This window comes from Aotus nancymaae, unplaced genomic scaffold, assembly GCF_030222135.1.
Source record: "Aotus nancymaae isolate 86718 unplaced genomic scaffold, 86718_ANA_hifiasm-v0.15.2.pri h1tg000040l, whole genome shotgun sequence".
NCBI classification, from domain to species: domain Eukaryota; kingdom Metazoa; phylum Chordata; class Mammalia; order Primates; family Aotidae; genus Aotus; species Aotus nancymaae.
In genome coordinates this window covers 36,378,998-36,400,085 of record NW_026988454.1, presented here as the reverse complement: position 1 = coordinate 36,400,085, position 21,088 = coordinate 36,378,998, and the positions used below count along the sequence as shown (strand labels likewise).

The 21,088-nt window shown below is 36.6% G+C and overlaps 1 protein-coding gene across 6 annotated transcripts in view; it reads left to right on the top strand.

The window, feature by feature from the left end:
- AKAP7 (A-kinase anchoring protein 7) overlaps nucleotides 1-21,088 on the top strand; it is a 156,438-nt gene that overhangs the window by 22,985 nt on the left and 112,365 nt on the right. For all 6 annotated transcript variants that reach the window (XR_001108299.3, XM_012458310.2, XM_064360681.1 and 3 more), the window contains exons 3-5: nucleotides 1,090-1,229; nucleotides 9,786-9,922; nucleotides 13,756-13,916. Coding sequence is in view for 5 of the 6 variants with exons in the window: in XM_012458310.2 (XP_012313733.1) it covers nucleotides 1,090-1,229; nucleotides 9,786-9,922; nucleotides 13,756-13,916 (438 nt within the window). In the remaining variant the exon portion in view is untranslated. The remainder of the gene's footprint in view (nucleotides 1-1,089; nucleotides 1,230-9,785; nucleotides 9,923-13,755; nucleotides 13,917-21,088) is intronic.

The following is a 21,088-nucleotide window of genomic DNA, read 5'->3' as shown; positions in this document are numbered from 1 at the left end:
GGGACTACAGGCACATGTTACCATGCCCAGCTAATTTTTGTATTTTTAGAGGAGATGGTGTTTTACCTTGTTGGCCAGGCTGGTCTCGCAGTCCTGAGCACAAGTGATCTGCCTGCCTCAGCCTCCCAAAGTGCTGGGATTACAGGCATGAGCCACCATGCCCTGCCGAGAATATTTTGAACAGTAAAGTACTATTTGAGAAGACATGGCTTGGAAGCTCAATGAATGGATTGTAGTTTTGCATACACGTGGAAGCCCTGATAGAATCTGCTAAAAAAAAAAAAGATGCTGGCATTTCACACAGATTTTGTCATTATTTCTGGGAGCATAGCTTCATAATTAGAATTGTTAGATGTTGTAAATGAATATTATGAGGGTTACTTTAAAAAGTGATGTTCTAAGTGCTTCTCAAAGTACCTATTTGTTAAGGATCAGTTTTTAAAAAAAATTTCCTGTTTATTGCCAATGGATACTTTTGTAAAATACAATAAAAATGAATTATTAGAAAAATGAAATAAAACACCTACAAAGTAGGAATCAAAATTCAGTAGACAAAATTATTCTGTCCCATTGCTATGGAACTTTCCAAAGCATTCTCTTAATTTTTGCAACAAATAGTTTATAGTGTGACAATGACCACAGACCACAACTTTGTATGGCAGTGGGGTTATACCCTAGAAGTCACAAATATACCTATACAGGATGGATGAAGAAATGTTCTTTTCTCGTGTTATGAACATTGTGGTGCTGGGAGCTGTGCCTCAGATCAGGAGTCAGCTCACTATGGCCCTCAGGCCAAATCTGGTTAACTACCCTGCTTTGAAAATAAAGCAGGAACACAATTGTACCCACTCACTTATGTTTTGTCTACAGCAGAGTTGAGTAGTTACAGCAGAAACTATGTGATCTGCAATGCCTAAAATATTTACTATAAGGTCCTTTACAGAAATGTTTGCAAACTCCTTCTTTAGATTTGAAAATGACAGTTATGAATGATTGCTACTTATATATTGCTTGTTTCCTTTTTTCCCTGACTATATTATCTTTGTTTAAATGTATTAGACCTATTGTTTGACTTTTTTCCTCTAGTCACTGATGAACCTCAGATAAATTCGGAGAGAAGTAAAGAAAAAGAAAGGATCAAGAGTGATCGAGTAAAGAAGAGGAAACCAAAGCGAAAAGATTATCAACCCAACTATTTCCTGTCCATTCCAATCACCAACAAAGAGGTGGTGTTTTTTTAAAAACTATTTTTACTGTGAAATTTTATTCTACATTTAAAGCACACTAAATGCTTATGAGCCCACTTGCTCTCAGCTTCCAAGAGTCTTTGGTGGTGGCATTTTAGCAGGATTATACAGGGAATATTTCTATTTAAGTAATAGAAATGTATTTAAACAACATGTTTGGAAAATATTTTTTTTTTTATATTTTCGAGACAGGGTCTTGCTCTGTCACCCAGGCTGGAGTGGAGTGGCACAGTCATAGCTCACTGCAGCCTTGAACTTCTGGGTTCAAGCAGTCTTCCCATCTCTGCCTCCAAAACTATTTAGACAATCATATTTAAACAGTAATTTTGCAAAAACCACTTGAAAAAGTGTTGCCAGATGGCATGTCAAGGTCATTTGCAAGTGTTTGTTCATTTTATCTGAGGGACCCTTTGGAAGCAGAGAGCAGTGAGCAGTTGAGAAAAGAAAATTCTGAGATCTCTATTGGGGTTTCTTGCTGCTTAATCTTGTTTATGGTAATGATTATTTCAACATAGTTTCTTTAAAAAATTACTTGGTGTTGTAGCAACTTAATATTGCATCATAAACTTGGTAGAAATCTATTAAAAATCTGAAAAATTAATGTAGTATAAATAATAGAAAATGGAACCAGCCAATTAGCTCATACTGAGAAAGCTCTGAGAGAGAAAACTCTTGCTCAAATCTCATTACAACTACTGAAGCAGTGAGGTAGGAATTAAAATGCCTCAGGAGAGAACACCTCACTTGGAAGAATGACTGTATTTACTCCTTGACCCAATTTAAGAGTCAGATCTGAATTTCTGTTTGATTGCGGGTTATAATCTCTTTGACCAGGCACATTTTCAGGTTGCTTTTCCCCTTGTTTAACTAGAATGTCTCTAGGAAATGCTAACAAATTGTTAAAAATCAAATCAAAATTAAAATGAAAGAAATAAATATCAAAAGAAAAATTATGTTGGGTCATTCTAGGAAATATCTAGTCTGTGACACACAGTTTAGCTGGGGAGAAAATATACATAAAAAGAGAAAAATTACCTAGCCATGTAAAATTTTAGATTTGATGTAGTGAAGAATCATATTCTGATTATACTGATACATATTTGATTACTTTGGTTGAGGAATAGTTCTTCTTGTTTTTTTTTTTTTTGTTTTCCGAATCCTAACCACTAGATGACCAGGGAGAGGAATAGTTCTTAAAAGTCCTAATAAGGGCCGGATATGGTGGCTCAAGCCTGTAATCCCAGCACTTTGGGAAGCTGAGGTGGGTGGATCCCTCAAGCCCAGGAGTTTGAGACCAGCCTGGGCAACTTGACAAAAACCCCATCTTTACTAAAAGTACAACAATTAGCCGGGCATGGTGGCTTGCACCTGTGGTCCCAGCTACTTGGGAGGCTGAGGTGGGAGGATTGCTTGAGTCCAGGAGGCAGAGGTTACAGTGAGCCGAGTTTGCACCATTGCACTCCAGCCTGGGTGACGGAGCCAGACCATATCTCAAAAGAAACCCACAAACAAACAACAATGAAAAGTCCTAGTGAAAGAGTTCTTAAAAGTGCTTAGGCGATACAAAGTTAGTGTGATCAGTAATTATATATTTTATTAAAATGCTTGCAAGTTGTTTGGTTTGAAATTTAGGATCATGTATACATATGGGGATATGGGGATTAGAAGAACTCAGGGAGTGAGAGGTGCTGCTGCTTTCATGAGCAGCCAGACAGAAGCCAGGTCTAAGGACACTGAAAGTCAGACAGTTGAAGCGACTTCCCTGTGGATGCGAGATTGGTGATTGGAAGAGAATCTGGGCTCTCTATTTTGATTTGACAGAGTCTTTCAATGTAGATGTTCGATGAACACCTCAGGTTGTTGCTTTCACTAGGCCGCTCATTTTATGCTTTTCCCGTCACCTGTGTTCCTTGCTCCCAGGGGAGACTGAGCATTTCTGCATCACTCCCATGTCTGCCCCCCTTCCCTCCTAGCCATGTCACCAACCTGCTTATATACTTGAGGATTTTCCTTTCGGTAGGATAAAGACAACCTCTTTTCCCTGTTCTCTGATGTTTTGCCTGCTCTGCCCTCTCCTTTTCAGCCCTTGCTTTTTCTGCCCGACCTCTCCTAGCTGTCCTTGGGCATGCCAGGTTCCCTCGGTCCCAGAGAAGCCTTCCCTGGCTGGAGTTTTCTCCTTGCTCCTCTTGGTTTTGTTAATGCCAGAATCTCAGCTCAAACCTCTCTATCCATGGCCACCCCGTCTAGTCTAGGTCAACTACCCTCTTTGCTTGCCCATTCCTGTCCGCTAAAGGCTTTCTCAGCTTTCTGTTTGTTTTTTGTCATCCTTGCAACTTGACGCCTGTCTTCCTCACAAGGTTGTTAGTGCATGCCCATACCCAGGCTGGTGCCTGTTCAAGAGTAGGTGCATGTGCACACATGCACGCCCTCTCTCTCTCTGTCTCTCTCTCTCTGTCTCTCTCTCTCTGTCTCTCTCTCTCTCTCTCTCTCTCTCTATATATATATATATATATATATATATATATCTCTCCTGTTGTTTCACGGGAAAGGTATGTTTCTGTCATTCCAAGTTACAACCAGAACATTAAAAAATACAATGTAACAGTAGTTTCATAATACAAGTTCAACAGCATTTATTTGTTTCGGAGGAGGTAGGGTAACATAATAGGGGAAAATGCAGGTTTCACATGATCATGAAACCAAATAATTTAATGTTTCCCTTTCAGGAGACTTATTTGTAGTTAACCACTTAAAGCTTACATACAAATATGGGGAAGAGATGTAGGGATCAGGCAAGATTAGGAGTTACATTTTATATCTTCCGCATGAGCACATTTTTGTTTGTTTTAAAGTGTCTCATGTTAATTTTCTTTTTAAACTACTTATGGGCTTTTGTGGGAAGGCTTGGGAAAAGAGTAGCATTTATAACATTGTTTCAATGGAAGACTGTATTCCAAGTTCCAATTAAGTGACCTGCAAACAAGCTTTTGGAAGCTAGCACATTCACAATGAGTTGCTCTACTTTTAGCCTCTACATGTTGGCATCTAGTTTTAAAGAAAAAAGTATTCAGAATTCCACTGGTCTTTGATTTTAAACACATTCTTAGAAGTTTGGAATTCTTTATTAGTGGAAAATCTTGATTTCATATTTTAAGCAACAGAAAATGGATTAGGATGGCTGCATTAAAAAATCCTAATTGGAAGTATATGGAAGTATGTGTTTCCATTAACTTGCAATTGCATGTTAGTTTAAAAAGAAAAGTAGAAAACATTTTGATGGGGATATAGTAAATCCTAAATGTTTCTTAAATAGCTAGAATTTTAAAATTAATTCTAACTGGATTTAATCATATATTGGTTTTATATGCCTTCTTTTGAGAGATAATAATATAAAAATCAACATTGAAAAAATCAAGAAACAGAAGCTGATTGAAATTAGGAGTATATTATTAATTTTTTGTTGGTATCTTAAAAATATGCTAATAGTATATTTTTAATTTTTTAGATTTTCTTCAGGGGTTTTTCTTTTCTTTTCTTTTCCTTTCCTTTCCTCTTTCTTTCTTTCTTCTCTTTCTTCTTTTTTTTTTTTTTTTTTTTTTTGAGACAAGGTCTCACTATGTTGCCCAGGCTAGTCTCAATCTCCTGGGCTCAGGCAATCCTTCCTTCTCAGCTTCCCAAAATGTTGGGATTACAGGTGTGAGCCACCCATACCCAGCCTCTTCAGGGGTTTTAAAAGTAATTTGTTACATTTAATTGTGTATATGAAAATTTTGCAATGTGAAAATTACTGGTCTTAGGAAAATATGGACGTGGATTAGTGCATTCAGTTCTTTTCTGGAAAATAATAGTAAAAGTATTTGATGTCATCAGGTATATGTTAGGCACCTGGTAGATATAGAACATTCTTTATTTGAGGATGATTTTTTAACTTTTACTCCAATTATTGCTGTATCATCAGTTTTTCAAGTTCTTTGATAGTTGTGGACAAGCAAAAAAAATTAAGAAAAATTAGGTAACAAATTAGTGTGATATTTCTAATAAATCTTAATGAGGCAACAAATTCGGGAACAATATATGTGTTAATAACAGCTTAGGAAAATTCCAAGAACAATATCAAAAGATGAGGTCAAAGACAATTTCCCTAGAATGTAACTCCTCTCTCATGTAGAGGCATGCTAACTTTAAGGCATTTCCTTTGAACTCATATATGATTTGAGTCAATTAGAAAGTTTAAAAGATAAGAAAACAAATTTTCTAATTATGTTATTTTTAGACGTGGAATATGACAGTGGTGATATTTAGCAGATGAATATTAGCTTTTATTCTCTTAAATTACTCAGTGAATGAAATATTTAAGATTTAGGTAAAGTTTTTATTTTTACAAGTTTCTTTCACTGTTTTATTTGAATTTGACTTTATAGTGTTAGGTTTCAAAAATGTGCTTTCTGCAGCACTGCCAGTGGCTGGGGATTATGGTGACAGATAAGCTTTAATGACTCTATGGAATTTTAAATAATGGCTATAAAAATTAGTTTCCTTTGGCCTTTGATGTCATTGGTATTTTTAAAATATGACATATAAAGAAGACTCTAAGGTGTTTTTCTTTTACTTTTTAAGAATGTAATTAAGATTAAAAAGCATGAAAAATATTACCATTATATCAAGAAATACATAAATTAATCTGGAGAATCAAAGCATTATTAGAAAGATATTGCTTGATTAGATAAACCTTAACATTTTCATAAATTTGGGGTTAATCCTGCATAAGTACTGTGTGACTTGAGAGAAATAATAGTCTTTAAAGTATTTTACAGTTTTTACTTACAGTTTTATATGCTACTGGATAATTCAAAGATACTAATTGGTCTAAAACTATTTTACCATGTGGGACATTTCACCAGAATATGGAATATACAAATGGATAGAATTTTGAACATTGCCCCGAATTTACATATAATTAATATTTGAAGTTAGAATGAAGACTTTAAGTGTGAAAATACAAATATTCTATGTATTAGGTGCAAGTAACAATCCCCTATCCAATTATGACAACCAAAAATATCTCTAGATATTGCCAAATGTCCCTGGGAGGCAAAATTGCACTGGTAGAAAAACCCTGATTTGAATAGTATTGGTGCTGTTGTGTACCTTCTGTTTGGCAAATGGTGAAGAGCTTACAAAGTACTTTCATGTAGCTTTTCTAATATGATCTTTAATGCAACTCTAAGTTTGGCTATGCAAAAATTCAACTTTAAAATAATTGTGGAGTAATATGGACTTATACTAAAGGCTTTTTTTTCTTTTTAAGGGCCAGTGTGGTGTGTTACATAGTGTCTTAGTCCATTTTGTGCTATCTGAGACTAGATAATTTATAAAGAGCAGTTTATTTCTCACGATTCTGGCAGCTGGGATATCCAAGATTGAGTAACCAGCCAGCATCTGGCGAGAGCCTTCTTGCTGCTGTTGTCCCATCGTGAAAAACGAGAGGGCCAGGGAGAGAGTGAGTGAAAGAGTGAGCAATCTCAAGAGGGGGACTAACTCATCCTTAGGAAGTTCACTTAACCCATTAACCCATTCATGAGAGCAGTACCCCCATGACCTGAACACCTCTTGTTAGGCCCCACCCCCTGACACTGCATTGTTGGTCTAGTTTCCAGCACATGAACTTTGGAGCACACATTCAAACCTTAGCACTGATTAGACTTTCTGAAAATCCCCTTAAATGTCTTCCCTGACGTTTCAGTTCTTAAGTCCATGACCACATGTCCGCCCCTCCCCTTTCCGTTTCTCATAAATAGACAAACTCCTTGTACCCCTCATGGTCGTTTTCCGTATTCCATTGCTTTCTAGCTACTTCTCCTCACTCCTGCTGGATCTTTTCCTCCAGGTGCCTCTGTCATCTTTTTCATATGCAGTTTATTCTTTTCCAAGGATTTTTTTTTTTTTTTTTTTTTTTTTTTTTTTGCTTTTGGGGCAGGTATATGGCCTTGAGATTTTTAAAGTCTGTGTTTCAGTTTATTTTAACAGAGATAATACCAATCTCTATCTCATGGGACTGTTGGGAGGCTGCACTGAGCTAATGTAGATATGTAAAATGTTCACTATGATTCCTGGAACCTAACGAGAACACAGTAAAGGATAGATGCTGCTGCTACTGTTTAAATATTGTTTTTTATTATCATCACTGTGTTGTAAGCAAGTGGTCATGAAATTACCACTGAGACAAAAGTAAGCCACTTCAGAGAGTTATTGCCAGCAGCCACGGAGGACTCACGTCTTTTTAACCCATGGCCCCAAAAGGAGGGTGTTAAGACCTTTTATGCCCGTAAACCACCTCCTGGGCAGGGTTGGGGGCCAGGGGCTTTAGACATTCCAAGGGCCAGTGGACTTCGGACATTTTGTAAACCACCTCCTGAGCGGGGGTGAGGGCGAGGGGCTTCGGACATTCTGATTGTTACCTAAGTGGTTCACAGAAGTCAAGATAAGTGTTAGTTTACACATTGTCTGGGTAGGGTGGAAATTACAGACCTTAGTTACTTATTACAAGTTGCAGGGGCCAAGATGGTGTGGGTTTGGACTGCTTGCCTGTCACATCAGGGTTACAGAGAGCAGTTTCAACAGAAAGCAGAGGTATGGTTGAGGTATGCAGTTTTATGGGGCTTTTACCATGTCACAACTGCATTGTGGTAAGACAGTGGTATAGAAGAGATAGACATTGCCCTCAAGCAGTTTATAATTTCATTTTGTCTATATAAACTGTGACTCCCTAAGATTTTTGTATACCATTATGTTTGGAGCATTTTATTTATTAGGCTACGAATATTCTTTTATTGAGTGTTACAGAAGCGACATCTTGCGTTGGGAAATGTTAGGTGTTACTGTGTAACATCATACAAACAAAACACCATTTCCTCTTTGGTATCTTGCAGATTATAAGGAACAGAGAAATGCTGAGGTTATTTTGGGTGATGTGGATTTATTGTAAGGATACATGAAACTAAAGAAAAAATTATTCATGACACTTGTTACAAAGATGGTATGGCAGATTGTATTCCAGAGGGGCCATGATGACAGGTACAGGCATCACTGCAATGGGGTCTCTCAGCTGGGGAGAGAAATTGGACTCAACTCCAACAAGGACAAATGGAGATTTATAACCAAGGAGCAGAGTGGAGGTCAGTGAATGGAAAATTACTGAGAAGAAGGATGAGGGGATTCTGGTTAAACAGACTGGATAGGATTGTTGCTTAAGGGAGGCTATGGTGATAAGATAGCTCAGATATGGAGGGTGGTTAGACACCAAGGGTGGGGGATTTCTTTAAACTGACTTGGCAGTATTCTTGCTGAAACTAGATACTACAAGGACAGAGAGAGAGAAGCCTGTGGTTAGGGCTAGTCAAGCAGAAGACTCATAGGGGCCTCACTAAAGTTTTAGTCAAAGGATAGAGTCTCTGTAAATGGGAAGTCAGATCCAAGGACAGCATCTCATGATTTGCACAATCACATTAGCAGATAATGGGAACATTGTTCAGGATACAACAGCTACTCTTGGTATCAGAACAGTTCGCTATGCTCATGAGTCAGTTTTTTCTTATCTCTGCTTTTTTATGGATTCTATATTGACTGTCAGCCCCCAGTCTTTCCCTTTTTTCTCTCACTAATTCTGCTGCCTCAGGGCTTCTAGCTTCTGTTCCCTTAGGGCTTGTCTGTGCTCTCTTTTCTCTGTTGCTGTTGTTTTCTTTTCTGGGTTTGCTATTTTGCATTCAAACTACTTTCCAGTGTACTCACATTTAGAAGTTGACTAGAATTGCATCTAACTGAAAGTGGAGGAGGGAAGATGCATCATTCCTCTCCCTGTTTCAGAGGAGCAGGTGCTGAGAGGGGAAGGGAGGTGATGGACCAGGTCTGTGGGGATTTCTCCTGGATGCAGATTCAGTTTTTCTAATGTGTGCATTTGGACTTCTTTGCAACTCTTCATGGTAATGCCTCTCTTCACAGGTCTGGAAAAATGACAGTAGTCATTTCTATTGAAATTATTGCTGTCCTAAAAAATCCTAAAGGCCATGAGGAATGGGTTCACAGACACATTCACTTGGAGCCAAATAATTATTGCTTCTAACAGAAATGGAATGTTGTCTGCTGGGTTGACCTTTCTGTGGCAAGAATAAAGCCTTATTCTTAGGAAAGATCATAGTTATTGAGTCATATTGGGTATTCCAAGGACACATTCCTGAAAATATGCAGGGCCATTGAGAGGTTTTTCTAGTCTGATAGCAATCTGATCTGCAAAATAAGGGTGTTGGGTTCAGTGCTCTTAAGATAGATAATCATCATGCTTTAAAACTTAAAACACATCCTTTTAAACTGTCCAAGTCAACTGTCTGTTTGAGAACAAGTAGACAATTAAGCATTTGTTTGGTTGAAGAATCTTAACATTGTTCTAATTTTGGTTGTTGTTTATTTTCTTTTTGATTTATGTTTTACCATAAAGAAATTTTGCATACCTAATCACTGTATGTGTATATGTGTTATTAGATTATAAAAGGAATTAAGAGCCTGCAAAATGCAGTAATACAACAAGATAAGCGACTGGCCCAAACAATGGTCAGAGATGGTTCCTTTCATATTACCCTGCTGGTGATGCAATTATTAAATGAAGATGAAGTAAACCTGTGAGTAATATATCTTTCTTAAATATAATTTTCCAAATTGTATTACTTTAAAATAAATAAGCACAGCAGAACCCAAAGAGACATTCTAAATTTTAAAGAACTAGTCTCCATATAATTTATTCCAATGAATAGTTAATATATGGAATGTACTGCATAATATTCTTTTAAATCTAGACTTTTAAACTCTGTTGTGGTTATCAAGTGGTAGTCCTTGGTTATGCAATTGTTTTGCCCATGCTCATGATATAAGCACTCTGGACCTGACCGTTTAGCTTAAAGTTCTAGATGTGTATTTTGGAATCATGGCACAACCACCTCTTATTATCTGCCTCACTTTGGGCAAATCATGTACTTTCTGAGTAAATGGAGAAAATAATAGTACCAATATGTGCAAGAGCTCTTTGTCTAGGGCCTAGCACATAGTAGGCACTCTATTATTAGCTATTAGAGCTGGCATTTTATTAGGCCACTGGACAATCTGACTTTCACCTAAGTCATTCATAGAGTTACTGTACTCTGCCCACCCCCAGTGCCACCATGCCAGGGTTCGCCATAAAGGTTGAAGATAGGTCATTGATTACTGTTTTCCAATCTGGAAGAAACCTTGTTCTTCCCCCAGTTCTCTGGGACACTCTATCTGTACTTAGATTTTCTCTTCCTCTGTTACATTGTATATAGCTCACTGTATTAAGCTCAAGCCTAAGATTTTTGGAAAACCAAGGCCAGGATGAATTGCAGGTTGCTTTTGTTTTCTACTTTGACAGCTATATCTCCTGAGGGAATGAGGAACAAGGCTTGAATTAGGAAGGGGTTGAGGAAAAGGTAAAATAAAAGGGATAAGATGAAATAAATTAATAAGTCAAAATATTCAACCCCATTATGATTCTTATAGTTATGTCTTTTAAACAGTGGAACCTTATGTCTTTAGAGGTCAGTCTTATAATCTGTCCAAAGCCAATGCACCCAAAGCAGGCTTGAGCATCCTGCAAAGACAGAGAGGAGGGGAGATTTTATTTGACTGACTTTGATCACTTGGCCAATCAGAAGAAAAAAGCAGTACTCTGACATTCTTGAACGAAGAGAATCCAAAGAAGATGCTATGCAAGATGAAAGGTTGAGAGAAAGGAGTAGTGCTCTGTGTGTGTTAGAATGGTCAGGATTCTCCAGAAAAACAGCACCAATAGCAGCCTATCTATGTAGATGTCTATCTATATCTGTCTGTATAGACATGTACATCTTTACGTAGAGAGATTTATTTTAAAGAATTGTCTCCCATGATTGAAGGATCTGCAGAGCAGCCTGGAAGAGAAGAGTTGATGTTGTACTCTCAAGTCCTCAATCAGTCTGGGGACAGAATTCCTTCTTTCTCAGGGAACTCCAGTCTTTTCTATTAAGGCCTTTAGCTGATTGGATTGGGTCCACCCCTATTCTGGAGAGGCAGAGGTGTCAACTTTTAAGTGGTAATGAGGTTCAATGTGTGACCTCACTTTGGGGAAGCTAGAACGGAATTGATGGGGTTTCTGGGAAGACATTGTTTATGTGAATGATTTATTAGAAGTCTCTAATTTTTAATTTTTTATCCTAAACTGTATGTTAGACATCTAGATTGTCCTCATTTCTTGTCCTATATTGATTTTTCAAAGTCTAATATCAAGTTTTAGGTGTTGAATTGTACTGATCAATGGATTGGATATGGAATGTACAGAGACTTTTAAAAAATCATTAATTTCTTGATGGAGGTGTCACCTAAAGTCCTTTGTGTCCTGACAGTGTAGAAGAAAGGAATGGAATATTAGGCCAAGCCCAGATGCTGATTTGAAAAGATAGATGTCCTGTCTTTGTTCGAAATACATCCTTTGGGTCAAAACTCCAGTTTGAGAATTCAGTTTCTTATATGCATGTACTTTTTACTTACTTTACCTTAAAGAAGCCTTTTCATAAACCCTTCTTGAAAACATATTTTATTTGAATATGTTAAAATAATTTGAAAGTTAATGATATTCCCAGTAGAAAGTTAGTTGATATTATTTCGCTCTCTGTGAATCAGTGGCATCTTATTAGGACAAATTTATTGATTTATACTACTGGAGAACTGGAAAAATGGACTGAATTTAGATCATCTGTATTTCTTTAAAGAATGATGACATAGAATTCACTGTCTCTGAAGTCTTAACCTTTCTCATGGTCTGGTTTAGCATACAGTTTCACTTAAAACAAATGTCTTGAATTCCCCCAACTTATAAATGAGACAGGAGTAGCTGTTCTGTTATAACATGCTTTAATTCATAGCACACAGTGGAGGAAAGTACTGACTTAAAAGTATGTACACTGTATATGTTTGGACGAACATAACTACAGTTAGGTAATAGTGGATTTAAACTGTGGATTCGGAGGTACAATGAGAAATGTTGATATTTACGTAGCTATACTAAAGTACATTTGTCATTTTTAAAATGAAATTAAAATGTACAATACAATTTTGGAAATGACAAATGTATAATACTTTAGTATAGCTATGTAATTTCTCAGAGAAATGAGACTGGTATAGAAGTCATAGATGAAAATCAGTTAAAACTTTGAAGACTAATTTAGAAATATGAAAGATCAAGAAAACTAATTTTTTCAAACGCTTGACTGAACAAATCACTGATCAAAATAATTTAAATGAAGGCACTCCACTAGAAGGGTGTTTTAAAGTTCTGTATAAATGTGCTTAGTTCTTTTTTAAGTAATTGCTGCCCTCTAGTGAGAATTCATTTTTTTCTCAAAATGAAGTACCTATACCAAAATTTTCTTTAGAGGTAATTCTAATTTTCCAAATATCAAAAATCTCATAATGTCTAATTCAATAATATAGTAAACATTTGTTTTTATCAAGAAAAGTGTGACTGGATGCGGTGGCTCACACCTTAATCCCAGCAATTTGGAGGCTGAGGTGGGAGCATCACTTGAGCCCAGGAGTTCGAGACCAGCCTTTGCAGAATAGGGGGACCTCTCTATAAATAATTTTGAAGAAAATTAGGCATGGTAGCATGCATCTGTGTATTCCAGCTACTCAGGAGGCTGAGGCAGGAGGATCACCTGAGCCCAGGAGGTTAAGGCTTCAGTTAGCTGTGATCACACCAGTGCGCTCCAGCCTGGGTGACAGAGAGAGAACAAGAGAGAGAGAGAGAGAGGGAGAGAAGGAAAGAAAGAAAGAAGAAAGAAAGAAAGAAAAATATAGCACTTCCAACACAGAGCAGCTGTATAATTGCATAGGCTAAATAGCTAATATACATATAGCAAACTTACATAGTTGCAATTGGGGAATATAATTAAACTTGTATTTCATTTAAGTCTAAGTATAGCAAATTATCGAATTACAGAGATTATATTTTAAGAGAAGTTTTATTAGAGTGTCTTACAAATGGTAAGTACTGTAAAAGTATTAGTACTTTCATCAAGAATCTAGAACTTTACACATAATCTAATGTAAGCGCTTGTAGGTATTCGGTTTTTTGGGATATATTTTCAGTAATTTTTTGTGTTGTCCATATAATATTTCATATGGTTATAAATTTTTTTGGTAAACTGTACAATAGTATCTACTTTTATGTCTTTAATAGCAATTATAATTAGGTAAAGATTTTTTCACTTCTTCCGTAGTTTTTGTTTAAAACTGTCTATCAGTTTCAATCATATAGTTTAGATTTAGAGGACATTTTGAGCCTTAAAATAATTAGTAAAAATATCAAAATTAATTTGTCTTTCTAAAACTGGTACTTTGTTCTTTATTTGGGTTTGTATATTTTATTACTTAATGTGTAACTGAAAAATATATTATTTCTTACCAGTGGTATTGATGCTCTTTTGGAATTGAAACCATTCATAGAAGAACTCCTCCAAGGAAAACGTTTGACTTTGCGCTTTCAAGGGATTGGCACTTTCAAAAATCAGGTTGGATTTGTGAAGCTGGTGGAAGGCGATCATGTAAACTCACTTTCGGAGATAGCAGGTAAAACAGATAGCAACCCACTCATATGAAATCTTGTCTGTCGGAGAAGCAGTGTTTTTCAGTTTTGTAATAGAGACTTGACATTTTTTAATTTTTACAAGATGATGGACTAGACTCAAGTATTTTTTAGGACTGTCCCAGTCATAAGTCTGAAGGATTTCACAGCTTATCGTAACATATGACATACAGTTGGCACTTGGTAAGTACTGAATCAATGAATAAGAGTCATTGGTTGCCTATTCAAAGGCTTGTGGGAGTTACATCCCTATTCCAGAGAGCCAGTTGGTGAATTAGCAAGATTTCCATTTATGCTGTTCCCCTCCGCCCACTCCCCTGGAGGGAGTAATCTCTGAGCGGAAGGCCCATTGTTGTTAGTAGAAGACCTCACTTGTACTGGAGAACATGTTGCTTTGTGCAGCGCAATTAAAAGTGTCAGGGAATTGGAAGCGAAAAAATCATAACCTGGATGAGTGACTTGAGTTTGATCCAGAGATAATAGCTTGGGTATTAGCCTACATGCTGTGAGAAATTTTTATTTTCACTTCATTTCATGTCATCTCGTTGCAGGTTCAGTAATCCTTGCTTCATATCATACTCGCATCATTGGTCCGTGCATGGTCCACTTTTATCTGTTTTTTTTTTTTCTTTGTATCTGCTTTTATTCATTCTTCTCTCTTCTTTCTCTGCCCCCTTCCCTCTCTTCTTGCCTGCATTCCCTCCTTCTCTGTGTGTATCTACCTTTCTCTCTCTCTGTATCTTTTAAAAAATAATGTAATAGGCCGGGCGCGGTGGCTCAAGCCTGTAATCCCAGCACTTTGGGAGGCCGAGGCGGGTGGATCACGAGGTCGAGAGCATTTCAATTGGGTTGCAAATGTAAAATTCACTATTGCTGTTATTAGTGACACAGCCACGCCACATTCATTTTAGTTAAGGTTTTTATAAATTTATTAACTCTAAATTTTATTTCTTCTACATAATGTTGGGCTCAAGGAATTATACTTTAGTAGGAAGAATTCATTCCTTCAGCATGCAGTTAACTGGTGCCAACTAGGTGCTTGGGATAGAAAACTCAAAAAAAAAGATCCTTTTCCTCTAAGGAGCTTATAGCCTTGTGCAGAAGCAAACAGGCAAGCAATTGCAGTGCAATATAATAATATAATTTCTGTAAATAGAGGCAGAGGCACAGAGTATAGTGGGCGCACACAGAAGAAGGGATCTGGATTGAGGAAGATTTCATAGGAGATATAGCATTTGAGTTGATATTTGAAAAGTAAATACATGTTTTCTGGTTGGACAAATTGGAGGAGCGTATTCTGGGTAGAGAGAACAGCATATGAAAATAAATCAAATCATATTTAGGGACCTACAAGTAGATTAGTGTTACTGAAGTACAAATTGCACATCTAGAGGTATCATCCAAATGAGATTCATATGCTAAAGGGAGCAGTGAGGGCAAAATAAGGGCATGAGGAAAGTGGCGAAAGTTTAGAATGACCAAGGGAAACCAAAGGGGAAAGTTTAATAAGCAGCATGTAATGGGGGTTGCAGAGCAGTGCAAAAGATTGATTTGGGATGAGACTGCAAAAATGTGTAATGGTACTAATTTGTGATTTTTCTCAAGTACTCTTCCAGGATCTAGGTGTGGGAATAGAGAGGGGAAACTGAATTAATCCATACTTGAGCCCTTATATGGTAGATGTGGTAAAAAGACAAAGGAACAAGACTGGCAAGAGAGTGGTAGAATGTTTGATGTGATCATTATTGGATGTACATTAAAGAAGGCAGTAAAGTCTGGATGGGACTAATAGTTGGAAGGAGAATAGAGTAATAGGACTGAAGATTAGAGTTAATAGAAGTTTGAGAGTGAGAAAGGAGGATTAGAAGTTTGTGATGAGAGACCAGTATATTGGATTTTATGAATGGAGAAGATTTCTGGTTAATAGAGAGTATGAAGAGTCTTGTCTCATTGATGTCACAAAGAAAAAAGTGGTAGGTAGAAGTTTTGAAAACACGAGAAAGACAAATTATTAGGTTTCATAGGAGAAACTTACAGATTTCAGTGAGATCCCTAGGTACATGATCAGTATACAAGAAACTAAATAATTAAAGTATTTTTAAGAGATACAATTTTTAATAACAAGAGCAGTAGAAACATGTAGGAATAAATCAACTGAAGGATATGCAAAACTTCATTTCCCTCTTTGTGAGGGAATATTTTGGCTGTTACATCTTTACTAGGTATGTTTATCATAACATTTTTCTCCTTTCCTTTTTTTAAGACAGAGTCTTGCTCTGTCACCCAGGCTGGAGTGCAGTGGTACAATTGTGATTCACTGCAGCCTTGAGCCTTGAGGCTCAAGCAATCCTCCTGCCTCAGCTTCCTGGGTAGTTGAGACTACAGGTGTGTGCCACCATGGCCAGCTAATTTTTTTGAATTTTTTTTTTTAGAGTTGGGCTTTCACTATGTTTCCCAGACTGGTCTTGAACTCTTGGCCTTGAGCAATTGTCCCATCTCAGCCTCATAAAGTGCTGGGATTACAGGCATGAGCCACTGTGGCCAGCCCCTCCTTTCTTTTTCTGTTTGTTGCAAGAATGTCTATTCCTGTCACTGAGAAATGCATTTCTAGACTAAGCCAGATATCAAAATTGCATAGGTACTTAGATAAAAATCATGTAAAACTTTGTAGAACTGATATTACAGAATTGCTTTTACTATAATTCTTGTGGCATTATTTGATGATTTTATAAGAAACAGGCTTATGGAAATGATCTGTGTTTATTTTAAATATTGCAAATGTTGATTATATCTTGTTAAAAAACATGAGTTGATTAGAAAAAATTCTTTCTAATTTCAATATTAGGACTATTTCTCTTGGACACATTTTTTTTTAACCTAATGAATGTTGAACATTTAACTTGTGTCTTTGGGTTAAAATTGATTTCTTGAAAACTTAGAACCTAGTTTATGGCATACTTCAATTTAGAATATAGGACATAATGTTGTTCTTTTTGTGCACTTACCGTATACCTGACTTCATGTTATCTTTCCAGTTTTAGTTTCCCGTTTTCTCATTTTCTTTATATTAAATTTACTTATTATAGTGTACATTTCTTTGGAGTTATCTTAAATCCTATTTTTAGGGATAGGGTGAAGCAAAAGGTATAAACAAGCATGCAAACAAATAAGCAATATTTACAAGTCAAGGAGTACTTAAAATCATTAGTTGGCTAACGAGAAGGCAACTCTCATCATTTTGAGGGCAAATCATTTGGGACCAATGCCCATAGTTAATCTTTTCTTCCTGGGCAAATCATTTAGGACTGATGCCCACAGTTAATCTTTTCTTCCTGACTGCTCTGGAAAAAACGTTAGACTTAGAGCTTTTCTTTGGTAATATAAATATCTCTGCACTCAAGAAACATTTCTAATTAGTCATTCATTCATTGTTCTTTTAAATAATTCATTGGGTACTTGCAACATTGAGAATTCCATCCATTCTTTGCAAATATTCTCACAAAGGCATTTTCCAGTATTGATGAAAGATCCATTGTGTGCTGAGGAATGTGAAGTCTCACCAGCTTTAATATGAATATAAGCCCAAGGATGTTGGTTTTTTATTACTGCTCCTGTAATTCATTTCTTGATTCCAGAGGTATTAGGTACTGTTGATTAAAAATACTTGTTTTTTCAAAAGTTTCAACAAAATTTATAACAAATAGAAACTGGAGGGAGAGCAACATTCTTTCCCCCCATACAATCACTGTTATACTTGCTTTTAATCTTTTATGTGTGTATTGTACTATTGTTTTTGATTATAATTTTTATGCACTTTTATAAGAAACCTAAATATTTGAATATACATGGAAAATTTTATTCACTTACTGAAGCAACATGTATTTATTAATTATTGGGGACTTACTGTGTCAGGCATTGAAGTTCAGATGAGCCTCTGTTTACATAGTATTCAGATATTCAGAATGTTCAATATATGGAATTTTTGTCAATATCTTACTTCTCTAGATAGATTTTTAAAAGAATGCCTCAAGCTGGGCACAGTGGCTTGCATTTTTTTTCTTTTTTTGAGACAGTCTCACTCTGTCGCCCAGGCTGGAGTGCAGTGGCACAATCTCGGCTCACCGCAATCTCTGCCACCTGGGTTCAAGTGATTCTCCTGCCTCAGCCTCCCAAGTAGCCTGGATTACAGGCACCCACTACTACAGCCAACTAATTTCTGTATTTTTAGTAGAGACGGTGTTTCACCATCCTGGCCAGGCTTTTCTTGAACTCCTGACCTCATAATCCACCCACCTCGGTCTCCCAAAGTACTGGGATTACAGACGTGAGCCACCGTGCCTGGCTAGTGGCTTGCACTTGTAATCCCAGCCACTCAGCAGTCTAAGGTAGAAGGATCACGTGAGCTCAGGGTCTGGAGGTTATAGTTAGCTATGATTTTGCCATTACACTCTTGCCTGGGCAACAGAGTGAGACCTCATCTCAAAAAAAGAATACCTTAGAATTAGTACCACTTTAGTCCAACAATATCAGTAAAATAATTTAATATTTGTTTTTGTGTCATATTTTATAAGCTATTTTGCAAATGATATATTCCAACTTTCAGAAGAATATATTCCATTGACCAAATTTCTTAAAACTTTGTAATAAATTATATGTATATGCCTATACAGGAATATTAAAATTTTGTTCATTCAAAATAATGGAGACAGAGCTAGTCTGACTTAACTGTAAAGCAGGATAATTTGTAAAGAAAGTAATTACAGTTGACCTTTGAACAACGTGGGGATTGGTGCGCAGAACCCTGCATAGTCAAAATTCCCCATATAACTTTTTGACTCCCTCAGAAGTTTACTACTAGTATTCTGCTGTTGACTGGAAGCCTTACTGATAACATAAACAACTGATTAACACATATTTTATATGTTACATAAATTATTAATACATACTATATTCTTATGATAAATAATTTAGAGAAAAGTAAATGCTATTAAGAAAATCATAAGAAAGAGAATATATGTTTGCTGTTCATTAAGTAGAAGTGGATCATCATAAAGGTTTTCACCCTCATCATTTTCACATTGAGTGGACTGAGGAAGAGGAGGAGTGAGTCTTGCTCGGGTGACAGCGGCACAAGAGGTGGAAGTGGAAGTGGGGAGGCAGGGGAGGCAGGCATACTCAGTGTAACTTCTGTTGAAAAATATCCACTATAAGTGGACCTGCTTAGTTCAAACCTGTGTTGTTCAAAGGTTCAGCTGTAGTCTGATTTACCTAATTTTCACTGGGAGAGTTTTTAGATTTACAAGTTAAAAAAAATAAATTCTTAAAGTGTTACATAGTTCTTATGAAAAAAGGAATGAATTTCAGACACTACTCTTTGTACTCATTATTGAAAATTGGCAAGATAAAGAGTCACTTAGAATTTTTAATGTGTAAAATTGAAGAAAATTATTGTACATTTTGAACTAGTAGAGTCTACATTGATGAGCTTTTACCATTAATGGGGGTCAGGATATGCTACTCCGTAATATTTTAAGCTAAAGAAATTTGAGAAAACAGCAGAAGCAGGAAAGTCACACTCTGCCCTCTTGCCCTTCCTTGAAGCAGGTCATAAGACCCACGTTTGAGATACGCTGTTTCTGTGCCTGAAGGAATGGAACATCATCCTTTCTGAAGACACTGGGTCAAGTCTATAAGCCTTGCTAGGTTCCCCCCAGTTTATTTCCATTAGATGATCTTTATAATTCAGTTGTACTTCCCAACTATCCACTTCTTCATCAAACATAGCGTTAAAATACACAGGTATACGTGTTTATTTGGGTCATTATTTTCTTATAAAAGGTCCCATGTCACATAAAGCTTCTATTAAATAAATTTGTATGCTTGTCTCTTGTTAATCTGTCTTTTGTTATAGAGTTATCAGCCATGAATATAGGATGGGTGAGAAAAATATACTTCTTTTTCCCTACACCATCAAAATTATGCTGTTACTAATAGTTATTTTTGATACCTGCTGGTGGGCTAAAGAGACCAAGCCCTTCTTCATATCCATGTACATCTGGGCTTATGGTGGTAGCCCCTTGAGGGAAGTAGTTAAGGTGTATGGCATCAGAGGCTGTGTCTCAGCTTCCTACCTTGACCTCGAGTGATCTTGTTTTTTTTCCACAATAAAACAGCACCTTCTCCTTTCCTAGAATTACCCAGTAGCTCATAGAAGTAAGAAGATATTGAACATTTGGCATTTATATGGCATGTTCCCACATTTTATAATGAATGATGAAATTGCACTGAAAAGCTTTTTGCATAGAAATGGATATGTGATTTCATTCATTTTTTTCCAGCCATATGTAATTTTGTTAAGAAGGTTGTTAGATTGAGAGATTGCTAAAAATTTAGCGCACTAGAATTATAGTAGTTCTTGCAAATCTTTTTTTTTTTGATAGAAAAGTGTCCTTGGTTAGCGTAAAAGATCCTAAGTACATTTATCTCATACAAGAAAAAAATAAATTTTTAGAATGTTCATTTGAACATTATGCTTTCTTTTATTTTGACTGTCATTTTCCCCAAAAGATGGAGAGAATACACTGTGTTTTCTGCTCCTTGTGAAGAATCTGTTCAGTTTCTGGTATCTTTAGGCCCTTCTAGTGTGCTCTGTTACTACGTGAAGTCTTGGACTTCTAACCACCACAAGCTGGTGGGTGTCCCAGCAGCCTGCTGACCTTTCCCCTAATGGCTTGGGCTAGGTTCCCTTCAGAAACATCAAAATAACTTAGCCACACTTCACTTAGAACTTATCAAAGACCAGCTTATCTTCTCAACTAGGATGGCTGCATTCACAGTCCTGCACCATTGAGACCATTAGAGGTGCAGTTTCCTACCCTGCCTCTGTTTGCATATGCCTCCAAGCATTTCTTCCATCCTTCCTTTCCTTTCTCAACTCTCTGTTAATCCTTTTTATTATCACCTCTTTTATTTGCTTGATTTTCAATCAAACACATTCTAAATGGACTGATTTTGTACCAGGCATTATTCTAATTATCTTACTAAATATTAATTTAGTCCTAACAAACCTGTGAGGTAGGGGCTGTCTTAGTTCATTTTGTGTTGCTATAACAGAATACCTGAGGCTGGGTAATTTATGAAGGAAAGACGTTTATTG